Source organism: Aphelocoma coerulescens, chromosome 15 (genome assembly GCF_041296385.1).
Source record: "Aphelocoma coerulescens isolate FSJ_1873_10779 chromosome 15, UR_Acoe_1.0, whole genome shotgun sequence".
NCBI lineage: Eukaryota > Metazoa > Chordata > Aves > Passeriformes > Corvidae > Aphelocoma > Aphelocoma coerulescens.
This window is the reverse complement of record NC_091029.1, coordinates 5484662-5498714: the sequence shown is the minus strand read 5'-3', so window position 1 is coordinate 5498714 and position 14053 is coordinate 5484662. Positions and strand designations below refer to the sequence as shown.

The 14053-nt window shown below is 49.2% G+C and overlaps 1 protein-coding gene across 2 annotated transcripts in view; it reads left to right on the top strand.

Moving 5' to 3' along the window:
• The window catches only part of TTC28 (tetratricopeptide repeat domain 28), a 115515-nt gene extending 102962 nt beyond the window's left edge, over positions 1 to 12553 (top strand). For both annotated transcript variants that reach the window (XM_069031296.1, XM_069031297.1), the window contains 6 exons: positions 1067 to 1191; positions 2212 to 2443; positions 2852 to 2928; positions 5807 to 5936; positions 6457 to 6564; positions 7048 to 12553. In XM_069031296.1, coding sequence (XP_068887397.1) covers positions 1067 to 1191; positions 2212 to 2443; positions 2852 to 2928; positions 5807 to 5936; positions 6457 to 6564; positions 7048 to 8669 — 2294 coding nt within the window. In that variant the 3' untranslated portion in view covers positions 8670 to 12553. The remainder of the gene's footprint in view (positions 1 to 1066; positions 1192 to 2211; positions 2444 to 2851; positions 2929 to 5806; positions 5937 to 6456; positions 6565 to 7047) is intronic.
• The last annotated feature ends 1500 nt before the right edge of the window (positions 12554 to 14053 follow it).

Here is a 14053-nt window from a genome sequence, read left to right as displayed (position 1 = left end):
GGCAAAGGCTTAGAGTTCAGCAGTGCTGTTACAGGGATATGTACAGATAACCTTATTTTTCTTCCTGGCACAAGGCCCAGTTTTTGAAAGCTGCAGGCATTCCCCAAATTGATTTTGCACAGGCAGCAGAACCATGTTATTTAGCTCAGGAAACTGTGGTGAATATGGCTCTGGTGTGAACTGCACGTGGCTGGAGGAGTGAGAACTTGTTAAAATGAGTCAAGCTGACAGTGATTTCAGGCATGTTGACTCCAGCATTAGGATGTGGTTCAGGTAGTACCAGGTGTGAGCTGAGTTCAGGTTACAGTCCACAGTTCAGCTGGGATTTTATTCTCCTTCCAAGATTTTTCTGTCTCAAAAGAAAAGAGCACTAAAAAGCCCCAGAAGTGACCACTTCCTAGGCAAAAAAGAATGAGTATGGACATGGTGCTTGGCATTGCCAGCAAGCAGAGACTTTCAGCTGCTCAGGCTGTCTCAGTACTGCCCCTTCCATGGTACTGTGCAAGTTCATCACACACAGTCCCTGACTTCCACCGCTGACCCTTGGCACTGAGTCTTGGACAGAGCACCAGAGCCAGCAGCAGCTGCATCCTTGCTGTGGGAATGAGAAGGGAAACGTAGACCTCTTTGTGCTGACATCTGGGGAGTCTGGCATTGAATGGTGCATGAACCAGGGCAAGTTTCTGACCAGGACAGCGAAAACTTTTCACATTCTCAGTTCTGTTCTACAACCACTGTTGGCATGTGTTGATTTCTGTGGCTGTAGAGGAGACCTGGAACATGCCTGGACAAGTTTAGCTGCAATCCAGTGGTTTTCTGCTTGCTTGAACAGGAAGATGTGATTGATTTAATAGCAGGGGACGGTAAGAAGTATCTAGAAACTTTCTGGAAGTTCAGTCTGCACCACTGGGCAGGGAGTGAGCAGCTGCTCTGGGAAGAGAATGTCCCCGTGCAGGGTGCAGTGAACCATCGTTCACTAGTCTTGAGGGCAGAGGACATCTGTGTCTGGTTTGAACATTTTCCATAACAACAGGAGATTGACTGTCTCTTATTCTGAATCCTGTAGGCTTCATGCTTATTGGGAGTGATATGAAGCTGAACAGCCCTTCTTCGCTGGTAGGACAGGCCCTGACTGAGATCCTGCAGCACCCTGAAAGGGCCCGGGATGCTCTGCGTGTCCTGCTTCATCTGGTAAGGGAAAGGAAGCTCTGTCACAGCCATGAGGGGCACTGCAGCCCATCTAGTCCTGAGACACCCTCATCTGTGGGCATGAGTGGAACCATGAGTGGAACAGCAGCACCCTGATGTGCAGCCACTCCCACTTGAAAAAATATATGTATGCCTTCATCCCCTCTCCCCTGCCATGATGCAGCCTCTTGCAAAGCTCTGGGTCGGTGTGGAAAGACTGGGACACCTAAGGAAGTGTTCAGTGCGAAAAGAGGCAAAGTAAGCAAAATCTTAGATTGTATTGTGACAGAATCCTCCCCAGACCCATCTGGTTTGCATTAGCTGTTGAATTGGGTTTCTGCTTAAGAGGTAAGTATTGGGATTAATTGTTTATACAGGGAAATAGCTACGAACATGGCAGTCATGGAAACACAGAGCACAGTCACTGCTGTCTCTGCAGATCTGGAAGATAAGAGGCCCTTCTGTCCCCATCTGTGCCACCAGTCTGTCTTGGGGAACAGTGGGACTGGAGCCAACTGCCAGGTGGCTGGAATGATCACTCATGACTTCTAATACTTTTCTTCCCAATGCATCATCTGTGGTCTCACAGGAGTGTGAAGTACCCATAGAATGATGGAAACCTGTGAATGTTGCTGGGTTTGTGGACATTCATCTCTCTTTCCTGTGTGCCGTGTGGCTGCAGGTTCTTTGGTAATAAGCAGGCTGGAACCCCAAGGTGAATCATCTTTTGGGGAGAAATGCAGCTGCCAGGCCGACAGGAAACTATCCCAAACAAACTGCTACTTTGTGGCATTATTGTTCCCAGAGTCACAGAGAATACTGACACTCATGGCTGTGATGTTACACCTGTGGATGCTGAGTTACTGGAGCTTCTGTTTTCAAGGCACTAATGTCCTCCTGTGTGAGACAGGCCAGGATCAACCTTGGATTTGCTGACCCCAGCCCGCTGTTCCAGCCTCTTGGTGTAACAAGAGGCAGTCAGCAACACTATCTTGTACAATAAGCTATGTCATTTCCCCACAGGTGGAGAAATCATTGCAGCGAATCCAGAACGGGCAGCACAACTCCATGTACACCTCCCAGCAGAGTGTGGAGAATAAAGTTGGTGGCATTCCAGGCTGGCAGGCGCTCCTCACGGCGGTGGGATTTCGGTTGGACCCACCTGCCAGTGGCCTCCCAGCAGCAGTGTTCTTCCCAACCTCAGACCCTGGGGACCGGCTGCAGCAGTGCAGCACCACCATCCAGTCCCTCCTAGGTGAGAGGAGGCAGCTGTGGGCCCTGACATCAGCCTTTCCCGCCTTTCTGTGATGTCAGCATGTGAAACAGGGATGTTTTTACGTCAATGAAATCAATGTATTGGACTGGGAAGAAGTTCTAAAAGTAAATGTTAACTGAAAATTTTGTCACAGATGAGAATCATTTGCTACTGGGTCAAGTAAGCATGATGTGACTGTTCTTCTCTCCCAGCTCTCAGTCAGGAAACCTGTCATCAGATGCAAAGTGGGAAGACCTTTTGCTTTCTGGAAATTGCTGCTGCTTCCAGAGCTGTCCAGTGATGTGGGGGAGAGGTTTTAGGAATTAGCCGAGTGTGTGTTCTGTTCAGGTTTGTTGCATTTCTTGCAGTCAAGGAACAGATACAGATGTTTCTGCTGATGTTTTTCAGGTTTGCCTAACCCTGCACTTCAGGCACTTTGTAAACTTATCACAGCTTCAGAAACAGGAGAGCAGCTTATCAACAGGGTGAGTTGGGAGGTTTTCCTCCAGTACCAGGTTCCAAATGGCTCTTCCAAGGTCAGTAAATTCAGAAATACACAGAATGGTTGATGCCCTGGTTTATCAACCCAGAGCTTGCTAGGAGACTTGAAGGTTGAAATTCTAAACTTGCCTGTTTGTGTGAATGAAAGTGTGTGTCCAGAAGGAAAACATGCAGGTGGGTTACTGGGCTGTGTGGCCCTGGGACTCCCTGTTCAGTGACAAGTGAAAGGATGATCCCTACAGCAGTGTGGGTGAATTGAGTAACAGGCCCCTAATTGGTGTTTGGCCATGCTGCCTAGGGCCCACCTTGGCTGCTCTTTGTCTGCTGTATTTACTGAAGTCCCAAGGTATGGCTGACTTTGGACAATGCAAGGTCTGTCAGAAAACTCACTGAGCCTGTGCTGCTCCTGTGTGTGCTCACAGCTCTGCAGAAAGGATTTCTGGTCTTTAGGAGAAGGGCAGTGCTATCTGTGGTGATGGGACTTCTCCTTGCTCCCCTCAACCTCCTTCACACTCTTCCCTCTCCCCAGTCTCTGGAGCATGCCTGGCCTAACCTGACCTTTCTCTGCGCCACCAGCCTGGCTGCTTTCCATTCCATGGTTCTTATGTCCTGAGTGCTCCTGTAATGAGGTTTCTCTTCATCACTTGCCTGCTTTAGTACATGGACACACTCACACAATGGGCCAATATCTCACTGTCTTTCCCCTTTCCCCATGCAGAAGCATTCCAGGCAATACTGTGGTGGGGAGCTGGGACTGGCTCTGTGTGGTGTTGCGCTGCCTTTCCTTCGGTCACGTGGAGTCTGCACAAAAAGCCAGACAAGAGCCCCAGCTTCTCTGTTACCCACTGAGTGTCTCTGGCAGCCCGCTAGGATGAGTCTGCTCCAAGGAAAGGGTTCCTGTTAGGATCCTGTTAGGATCTGCAGCAGAGTATGAGATACTTCCAATGACCTTGGTGACCAGTGTTTGCCTCTTGCCTTGGCTCTCATCAGTGCCTGAGATGTGTGTGGTTAACTGTAGGGTTATCTCCCTAATGGCCACCCAGGGGAGGCCAGGTCTGAGAGGTGTGAGGAGGAGAGGACAGCATTCCCATGGCTCGAAATGCCTTGGAGTGCTAATGAGGTGGCTTCATGATTGCTGCCTTGCCTCAGATAATTAAATTATCCAAGGAAAAACATTCAGCTGGCTGTGCACAAGTAACAAAAGACACACTCACCCTTTCCTCACTGCCCCATAGAGTAAATACTGGCAGGGATATTGCACTGGGTTTGCAGATGTTCTTCCATAGCCCAGACCCCTGGCAGAATTCCCTTTTGCACCAGTCTATCCTGTTCTATGTTGGTTTTCAGCTCAGCTCTCCCCTCCTCTGTTGTTATTGCTTTTTTGGCAGTCACGGTGTGAGCAGCTGGGGCTCTGCCTGTCCCAGAGGAAAGCAGACTTTGTTCCAGACAGAAGCAGGATGTCAGACATTTCGGTCAGTGGGTGCTGCTTGTTGGTTTTCCCAAGTGGGTGACCGGCACCATAGGGGAGCAGGTGCTCTTGGCATTAGTGAAGCAGCAAGGTGGGAGCCTGAGCAGCTGCACTGGATAGAATGCTTATTTTGAGTGTAAAAGAGAAGGCAGGAGCCACAAAAGAGAGAACTTCAGACTACTGCATGTGCAAGGAAAAGTTAGGGATTGCTGACTGCATCGAGCGCCAGTACTGTGTCCCAGAGGAAACAGGAGAAGGGCTGTTTTATGTTCAGCCTCCTGCCAGAGTGTGGGTTGGCCTGAGTGTCTGCCTGCTAAGTGTCTGAGCTGTCATGAGCTGGGCACTCCCAGATTCCAGCTGCCTGTTCCCGTGCTGTTGGATTCCCAGGTCAGGCTGTTCCCATTGCTCCCTTCTTTCTCTGGACAGAGCATCTTGCGGTCAGGGTGCTGGTTCCCACACGGATGTGTCCCTGCAAGGTTCCTCAGCACAGGCACTTTGCAGCACAGAGTAACCCATGTTCTTTTCTCCTCTTTTCCTTCCTTGTTACCTGCTGCCCGAAGGCTGTTAAAAATGTGGTGGGAATGGTGAGTATGATGTGCACGGGGATGACACTGCGGTGCAGGGTGACATGCCGGGGTCACTGCAGACCCATGCCCTGTGCTGCAACGTGTCTGCACCCACTCTCAGGCCTGGGATTTGCTCCACAGAGCTACTGTGGAAAAAAGGCCTGTGTAAGCTTTTGTGGGTTGTGAGAGATGGGTGGTCCTGAGGTTAGCTGGCCCCTGATTAATGGCTTTCCATCATTGCTCCCCTGGCTGTGTTGGTGAATTACACGGGATCCTGGCATCTTAATTTGTGTCAGATCTTCATAAACACATTTTCTCTCTAGCTTGCTACTCCTGTCCCTTGGGCACAGTTGAGAAACTTCTTTCCTGGAGGCCATGGAGATATTAGGAAAGTCTTCCATGGTTTCATATGACTTGTTCTGCCCAGTTAATGAGTTTCTTAGGATTTGCATAAGGAGTATGGCTCAGTCATGGAATGGGCTTTGGTATATTACTGTGAGCAGCCCCAGAGTATCTCTTTCCTTTTCTTTACCTTCACAGATGTTCCTGCTGTGCTTCCTTCTTGCTCAGTTTCCACTGGCCACCCCCCAGCCCTCACCCCTGGTTTGTCCCTGCCTTTGCTGCTGTTCCAGTCTGTCTGATGTTGCTGTCCCTGAACTGTCCTTCTTCCCAGACCTTCCCATCTCACTGCTCTGTTCAGGAGCAGCAGCTGAACTGGGTGTCCAGGGAAAGGGTGTCCAGGGAAATGGCGTTGCCTTATCTGTGGCTGTAAGAGAAGCAGTGATGTGAGTTGTAAGGAATGGCTAATGTCTGTATTGCTGTCTTCAGCTGCATCAAGTCCTGGTTCAACTTCAGGCAGGCGAGAAGGAGCAAGATTTCCCCTCTGCACCAATCCAGGTCTCCATCAGTGTCCAGCTCTGGAGGCTGCCTGGCTGTCATGAGTTTCTGGCAGCTCTAGGTAGGAAAACACTTCTTCCTGTTGTCTCTCTAAACCCACTGTTGGTGTCTCATGTGGGGGCTTGAAGCAGTGATGAAACTCACAGCTTCACTTTTGTCTGCCTCCTGCAGCCCAGCCTGCATTTGTCAAATTCCAAGGACTGTGCTCTTCAGCTCCATTTCTGTGAGAAAACGTGGAATTAATAGTAAATGGTTTGGCATGTAGAACCCTGTCCCCTGAGATGTGTTTGGTATATCATTCCCCGACAACTCCAGATAATTTGCAGCTAAGGAAGGGTTGACAGGAGTGATTTGTTAATGAGTGTCTGTGTTCCCAGTCCAGCACCACAAAGCTCCCAACACCTGGAGAAGGTGTGCTAAACAGTAATAAATAACAGACAACAAACTGCACTGAGAGGTGACGTCATCCTTCCACGGGTGCTGCAGGCTGTCATACCTCTCTGTTCTGTATGAGATTGCTTTTACTTGAGACAGAGGGTCTTCCTGTGAGCTGTGATTTTCTGTTCCATGTCCCACTACAGGTTTTGACCTTTGTGAAGTTGGCCAAGAGGAGGTCATTCTGAAAACTGGGAAACAAGCTACCAGGAGGACCATGCACTTTGCTCTACAATCCTTGCTGGCACTTTTTGGTAAAGCTGCTTAGAGTAGTTTTTGCCCTTGTGTCATCTGATGATTTGATCAGAATGGCTTCTGCTGAAATCTCACACTCAGCACCTTTGCAGAGGTCACACATCGCACCCGTGTCACACAGACCAAATGTGATCAGACACTGGAGCAATGTTGGTTTGGTATGGGAAAGACTCGTCTGAGCAGAAGCTGGAGCTAGAGTCCAGCAGCTGGAGGACATATAACTCATTCTTGGTTTTGAGATATAAAATGATAATGAGCTGACAACTTCCATCTAGGATTCATGGACAGAGGTTCTTGCCTGGGCTGTGCACTTCTTTTTCCTTACATAAGTAGTAGTTGGTTGTTCTGTAGTAGCACAGAGCCTGAGGGCATGTTTTGTAGCATTTTCTCTTCATTCTGATAGAATGTTACCTGGTTTTATTTGATTTTTATGGTGTATCTCGGGGCATGTTTGTATATACTATTGTCTTTTCTTTTTTTAGATTCTACAGAGCTGCCCAAGCGCCTTAGCCTGGACAGTTCCTCATCACTGGAGTCACTGGCTTCTGCTCAGTCTGTTTCCAACCCTGTACCCCAGTATCAAAACCCTCCATTCTCTCCTACCTGTCCAGAAAGCATTGCCTCAGATGCCATTTCTGTGTACAGCTTGAGCTCCATTGCTTCTTCCATGAGCTTTGTTTCCAAGCCAGAAAACATGCTGGATGGGGCAGGACACAGAGGACGCCAGGATTATGAGAGGCCCAAGAATATCTATCCACACAGGTCTGCAGCTCAGAGCCAGCTGTCACCACAAGCCACTGCAGCCAGCAAAGATGAGGAAGAGTATGAAGGTTTCTCTATAATCAGCAACGAACCTTTGGCCAATTACCAAGAAAACACAAAACCAAGGTCTTCCCCTGATCACAAACAGCCCAAAACTAGTCAGAATGGAGGCATTAAGGTGTCCGTCAACTCCAAAGGGAGCATAAGTACTCCAAATTCTCCTGTTAAAATGACTCTCATCCCCAGCCCAAATTCACCTTTCCAAAAAGTTGGGAAACTTGCAAGTTCTGATACTGGGGAATCTGACCAGTCTAGCACTGAGACTGACAGCACCGTCAAATCCCAGGAGGACAGTAATCCAAAGCTTGATCCGCAAGAGTTGGCCCAAAAAATTCTGGAGGAAACTCAGAGTCACCTCATTGCTGTTGAACGCCTTCAGAGAAGCAGCAGCCAGATCAGCAAGAGCAACAGTTCGGACGATGGCGCTGCCAGCCCGGCCGGCGTGTCCGCGTTCCGCTCCTCGGAGACCAGCGCCTTCAGCCGGCCCGTCAGCTCCAGCCAGAGGAATCAATCTTCACCTCTTGCAATTAAACCAAAGCCTCCAACGAGGAGTTCATCCCTTCAGAAGGTGAGCTCTGGCTATAACAGCCCCACAACATCGGAGATGTCAAACAGAGAAGGCACAGGCCAGTACAGTGGGCAGCCATCTCCAGGCTGTGATTCACATGGGTCCCTAACTGAGCAGCCTCCCTTTAAACTCAAGTACCCCAGCTCTCCTTATAGTGCTCATATTTCTAAATCACCCAGAAATATCTCTCCCAGCTCAGGGCATCAGTCTCCTGGTGGCAGCACTCCTTCTCCTGCTCTTTCCTATTCCTCAGCTGGTTCTGCTCGCTCAAGCCCAGCTGATGCCCCAGACATAGACAAATTAAAATTGGCTGCCATCGATGAAAAAGTGCAAGCAATTCACAACTTAAAGATGTTCTGGCAAAGCACTCCCCACCACTCCACTGGCCCAATAAAGATTCTCCGAGGAGCTCCTGGAACAATGACTTCTAAGAAAGATGTCCTCAGCTTGCTCAATTTATCTCCACGGCACAGCAAAGAAGAAAGTGCAGAGAAGCTGGAACTGAAGGACCTGTCTATTGGGCAACACCTTGCTGCTTCGCCACAGAAGATCCCTCCAAATGGACACAGACGCCCTGAAACCACAAATGCCATGACACCAGCTCATTCCTCACCTGGCAATACTCTGGGAGCCGTGCGTCCCCTGAGACTGCCAGCTGGTAATGGGTATAAATTTTTGTCACCAGGAAGATTTTTCCCTTCCTCCAAATGTTGAAATGTCCCAAATACCAGCTGATGACTTACAGTCTTGTTTAAGTATTTGCTTTTGCCCACTTGCCTTTACAAAAACAGAACCAGTAGCTAAGCAGCCGTGGTCATGCCCTCAGCTGGCAGTGCCCAGGGATGGGACAGGCTGGCCTGCTGTCACTGTGGGGGCACACGGCCTCACACACATGGGTTTTTGTTTCCCTTATCAGAACCTTGGCCAGACTCACCTTATAACAGGTTCTTTGTAGTATTCAGTATTTGCAGCAGCAGGTGCAAAGCATCTGGTTGTGTGTTCATTAAATACTGGCTTTTAAGCCACCTCCTTGTATTTCTTAACCAGAAGTTTTACAGCTGGCTTTTTATACAGAAATTATACATATCAGGGGTTGGAGAGGAAAGGGAGAGGAGGCAGAACATTCCTGTGTACCACAAAGAACATATGTACAAGTCTCTGCCTGGAGAAAGATGAGCCATTTACTGGACTGCTTTCAAAGGCTGACAGAGGAGAACACCACATGCCTCTAGATACCTCTGCCAGGTTGGCCAAAACAGAAACTGCTGTCAGTAAAACTCCATAGCAGCAGGATCTGGCAGTTCTGTTGCATCATTTAGAGGCTGGTGAAACAGAGACAAGAGGAGAGAGGTGCCCCATTCTAAAATATGCATCTCAGGTAACTTTTCTGGATGGAAACCCCTCAGATGAGATTTTGCTGGTTGGTCTGCTCAAAGGAAATGTTTGGGGCCTCACAAACCAGGTGAGCCTGAGTGTGAGGTAGTGAGTGTGTGTCAGAGAGACAAGTTCTGGTTTTGTTGAGGGCTCTGGTCTCTCTGGCACACCACATTGTGAAGGTGAACTTTTTATCCTGGAAAGTATTTGGACAGTAGGTAAGTCTCTGTCGGCAAAGTGGGCACAGAAAAGGATCACAGATGCTGCAGCTCAGAACATTATTTTGCAGTTCCATGACAGGCAAGAATGTGACATCAGTGTGTGTGATTCAGACATCACCTGACCAAAAAAATCCCTCCTTGATCCTGCTAAATCATTGCCAGGGCTCAGTGCAGGCAGGTCTGCAAACCTTTTCCCTGCTGTGGAGGCAGGTTTCCTTCGGAGCAGGTGTGGAAACGAGTTTCCTTTGGAGCAGGTGTACCAGTGGAAGCAGCTGTTGGTGCAGCTGGAGCCAGAACGCGAGGCAGCAAGCGGAGGGGCTGGATGCAGAACCTGAGTGCCCTCTGACGTGTGCAGGAAAGGGGACCAAGAGCACCCCCAGGGCGATGTGTACAGTCAGCTTCCCTAGGCTAGGTGGGGTTTGGGAGTTAGGGGTCAGGCTGGAGACGGTTTCTATCGGCTGTGCAATGCAGTGATGGGATCAGGATCCCAGTGAGCATTTACATGCGCTGAAGCCTGGGCGTGCGGCAGCACCAACCCCGCCACGTGAGCTCAGATCCACGCAAGGTATTCACAGGCCATGGGCTATGAAGTCAGAGCACTGGATCACCAAGGCTTTTGGTGTCTATTCTGCACTCCCAGGATTGGCTGAGTGACTGAAGGCTAATCACTTCACCTCTCCGTGCCTCGTCTTCCCTTTCTATCTAAATGGGGATAGTAATACTTACCTACCTACCTCACAGAGGTGTTGTGAGGCTGAATACATTAGGCCCTGAGTTTTAGCTGGATCTTAAGTCAACTTCCAGCCTTGCAGCTGAATGGAGAGTGCAGGCGGCTCTGTGGACGTACCAGAGGTATGTTGCTGATGCAGAGAATTGTTGTACTTAGCATGGCTGGATGCTCTTGTTGTAAACACGGATCTGATAATTCGAGATTTCCTTAGAGATCTTGGAGGAAAAGCATGATAGCAGGGCAGAGAATTCAGTTCTGATATGGAAACATGAAATTGCTTAGGCTCAGCTTACTCACAGGGCATAATCAGATGCTTGCTGTGAGAATATTCTGGAATCTGCTGGTTTCTGGAGAATGTTTTCCTTTTTATTGTTGCAAGAAATGAACGCAAGCACTAAAGGCAAAGGATACTGGGCTGGGTTGTTATAGCCAGCTAACAAGGGAGGGGGGATCACCAAAGTTTTCAGTGCAGAGAGAAAGAGTAGTTACCTACTCATACACAATGTAGCAGAACAGTTGAGTCAATCTGTTCAACTCATTATGGTGCAAGTTATTTGTCTGTACATGACATCTCTTCCTGTGATGGTTTGGTGCTAAACATCACCTTCGTGTCATTTGGCAGGAAAAATTAGAATAGTGGGCCAAAATGAGTCAGCACAGCATCTGCCCCTTGTGGAGACAGTGATGCTGTTGACCATGCCACTTGCTGTGGTCACAGGACTGCTGAGAGACTTCATGTGACCTGCTCTGTTTCTAACCAGCATAAACTTCTTGAAACGACATCCCAGGAACACCCAGGATGGAAGTGGGCAGCTTTTTGTTTATAGCAACAGCAAATACTCCCTGTAGTGCTGCATAACATGTCAGAAATAAGCCTCTTTGTTGTAGTTTACTTCCATAACTAAAGGATCTTTTAACCTGTAGAAATTCTATGCTGCCATTTTGTTACAACCCATTTCTGTGCTCCAGCAGGTTTCGTGCTGGCTTAAAGCTTTCAGACAGAGCTAAATCGGGGTGGGGGGTGCGGGGGAGTGGTTCTTCTGTTGTTGTTTTTAAGGAGGGGGGAGCATTAGAAGCAGGGAAGGGTTTGGATGTAGAGAAAGTTCAGTATTTGGGAATTTGATGTTGTATAAATATGGAAGGTGAGTGTCACTAGAACAAGTCTTTTGGGAAATAGGTCTCCGTTGACTTGGCACAGGTCACTTCCATTGGCTTGCCGGGAGCCATGAAATGCATGCTTACTCGTGGCTGGGAGACACTGCACACCTTGTCCCTCACTCCTCCACCTCCTGAATGAGAAACAACCCCTTTGTGAGGAAAAGAGTTTTATCAGGTTTGCCCAATATGTGGAGAAATTCAGGAAATGAAAATCACACGTTTTCCATTTGCTATTAGAATTCCTTCTGTGGGTTTAATGCATTTGTCGTTGTTGTATTTGTGCATGGTACAAGTGACAACACTGCGTAATACAGTGAGCAATAACAATTAGGTATTAACCACTTTCACATTAAACCTGCCACATGCAACCATTCCCCAAGGCCATAGAATGTTTTGGTTTTGCCCTGTACGTTTTACTGTGTGAGATTTCAGATTTTTTTATTGACTGTCTTTAGCTCCAGCTAAATGGGAACAGTAAACAACCCCTGTGATCAAAATCTAGTTTAATTTGATTTTGTTGGTTAGCCTGTACCTCTGGCCTGATAATTGGTTTTCCTTCTCTTTAATCGTACCTTACTGAAACAAGGAAAAAACATTGAGGGGGTGCTACACCCACACATATCACTCTAGGCCATATTTTCTTTCATTAGGGCAAGCTCGTTCTGTGAACATCTCTTCCAAGTTGCAGAACAGATCCAGGGGCACAGAGGTGTCTGTGAATCTGTCAGGAAGCACTGGTAGTTTCAGCTGGATGGTGATAAAGGGTTTGAGCAGTTTCGGGTTCATTGCATTGCCATGCTGCCCAGCAGGGCTGCACGTGTGTGTGGACACTCGTCCCCTCAGCTGCAGAAGACAGTGACCCAGAGAGGATGGTCAGCAGAGGCTTCCCAGCAGCAGCCCTTCAGCACTCGCTCTCCCTATGTGCAGTGTTAGCCATGTTTGGCCTCTATGGACTTTCTTTGTAAATTAAAACTCTGTTTCCAGACAGCATTAAACTTTTTATATTATGAAATTTACCATGTAAAAAGATTTTCATATTTTTATTGAAATTGCTAAGGCATTTGGCCTTTCTTCTTTGTGATTTCCGTGTCTATTAAAGCATGAGTTCTCTCAGTGCCTCAGTCTCTTGATCTGGAAGGATGTTGGGGAAGGGTGTTTGTTGGCTCACCGCTCTCTGCCGACGCCCAGCTCCCTCTGGAACTTTCCTCCCCTTCTTGTGCAGTATAGTCTTCCTGTTACTAGTGCTCACTGGAAATTGCTTTTCCTTTTCCTGACAGGTGGTGGGAGAACCAGTATTTCCTCGAATCTCTCTTGTAGTCAGCAGCAAAAGGACACGCAGGGCTGGGAGGAGCTCTGAGGTTCACCCAGCTCCCTCCGGTGGGAGAAGCCAGTGCTAAAGGGATGAGAAACTCTCCCCATACCGACACCAGCTGGAATTTGATGAGTTAAACCTTCCTTCTGCCCCCATGTGAAAGGCGCCCTTGTACTTAGGGGCAGTGCTGGAGACACATGAAACTAAACACACAAACCTGTAGTGGGGCCACAGGACCTTGGCACGCTCAGCCTCTGGGAGCAGCCAGGAGCCACTGGCAGTGCTGGTTCTACCACAGGGGGAGGCTGGGCTGGAGCCCTGCCGTGAGGAGCAGCTCCTGGGGAAGCATTCCCTCCACGAGTGGAGCTGTGGTGGAGCTGGGCTCAAGTGGTTTGTGTGTCCCGGGCCTGGAGTCAGTGGGATGTGGCTACTCAGTGATGGAGCTGGGCTCAGATGGTTTGTGTGTCCCGGGTCTGGAGTCAGTGGGATGTGGCTACTCAGTGATGGAGCTGGGCTCAGGTGGTTTGTGTGTCCCAGGTCTGGAGTCAGTGGGATGTGGCTACTCAGTGATGGAGCTGGGCTCAGGTGGTTTGTGTGTCCCGGGTCTGGAGTCAGTGGGATGTGGCTACTCAGTGATGGAGCTGGGCTCAGGTGGTTTGTGTGTCCCGGGTCTGGAGTCAGTGGGATGTGGCTACTCAGTGATGGAGCTGGGCTCAGGTGGTTTGTGTGTCCCGGGTCTGGAGTCAGTGGGATGTGGCTACTCAGTGATGGAGCTGGGCTCAGGTGGTTTGTGTGTCCCGGGTCTGGAGTCAGTGGGATGTGGCTACTCAGTGATGGAGCTGGGCTCAGGTGGTTTGTGTGTCCCGGGTCTGCAGTCAGTGGGATGTGGCTACTCAGTGATGGAGCTGGGCTCAAGTGGTTTGTGTGTCCCGGGTCTGGAGTCAGCGGGATGTGGCTACTCAGTGATGGAGCTGGGCTCAGGTGGTTTGTGTGTCCCGGGTCTGGAGTCAGTGGGATGTGGCTACTCAGTGATGGTGTCCTGTGTGGCAGGATGCAGCTGTAGACAGAGGGTTTGGGGTGAGCACACACGAGACAAGTGTTGGCCATATGGGGAAGGAGCAGCAGCAGGGACTGCACGCTGCCAGCGTTTTAAAAAACCAAATAAAGGAAAATCCTGAATGCTTGGGGAAACAGAGATTTACAGTCCCCTGCCACTGCGCCCCAGCACGGCCCTGATCGCTGCTGTGCCTCATGGCCAGAGCCAGTACAGGCCTGAGTCACCGTTCAAGGACTTCCATGGAAA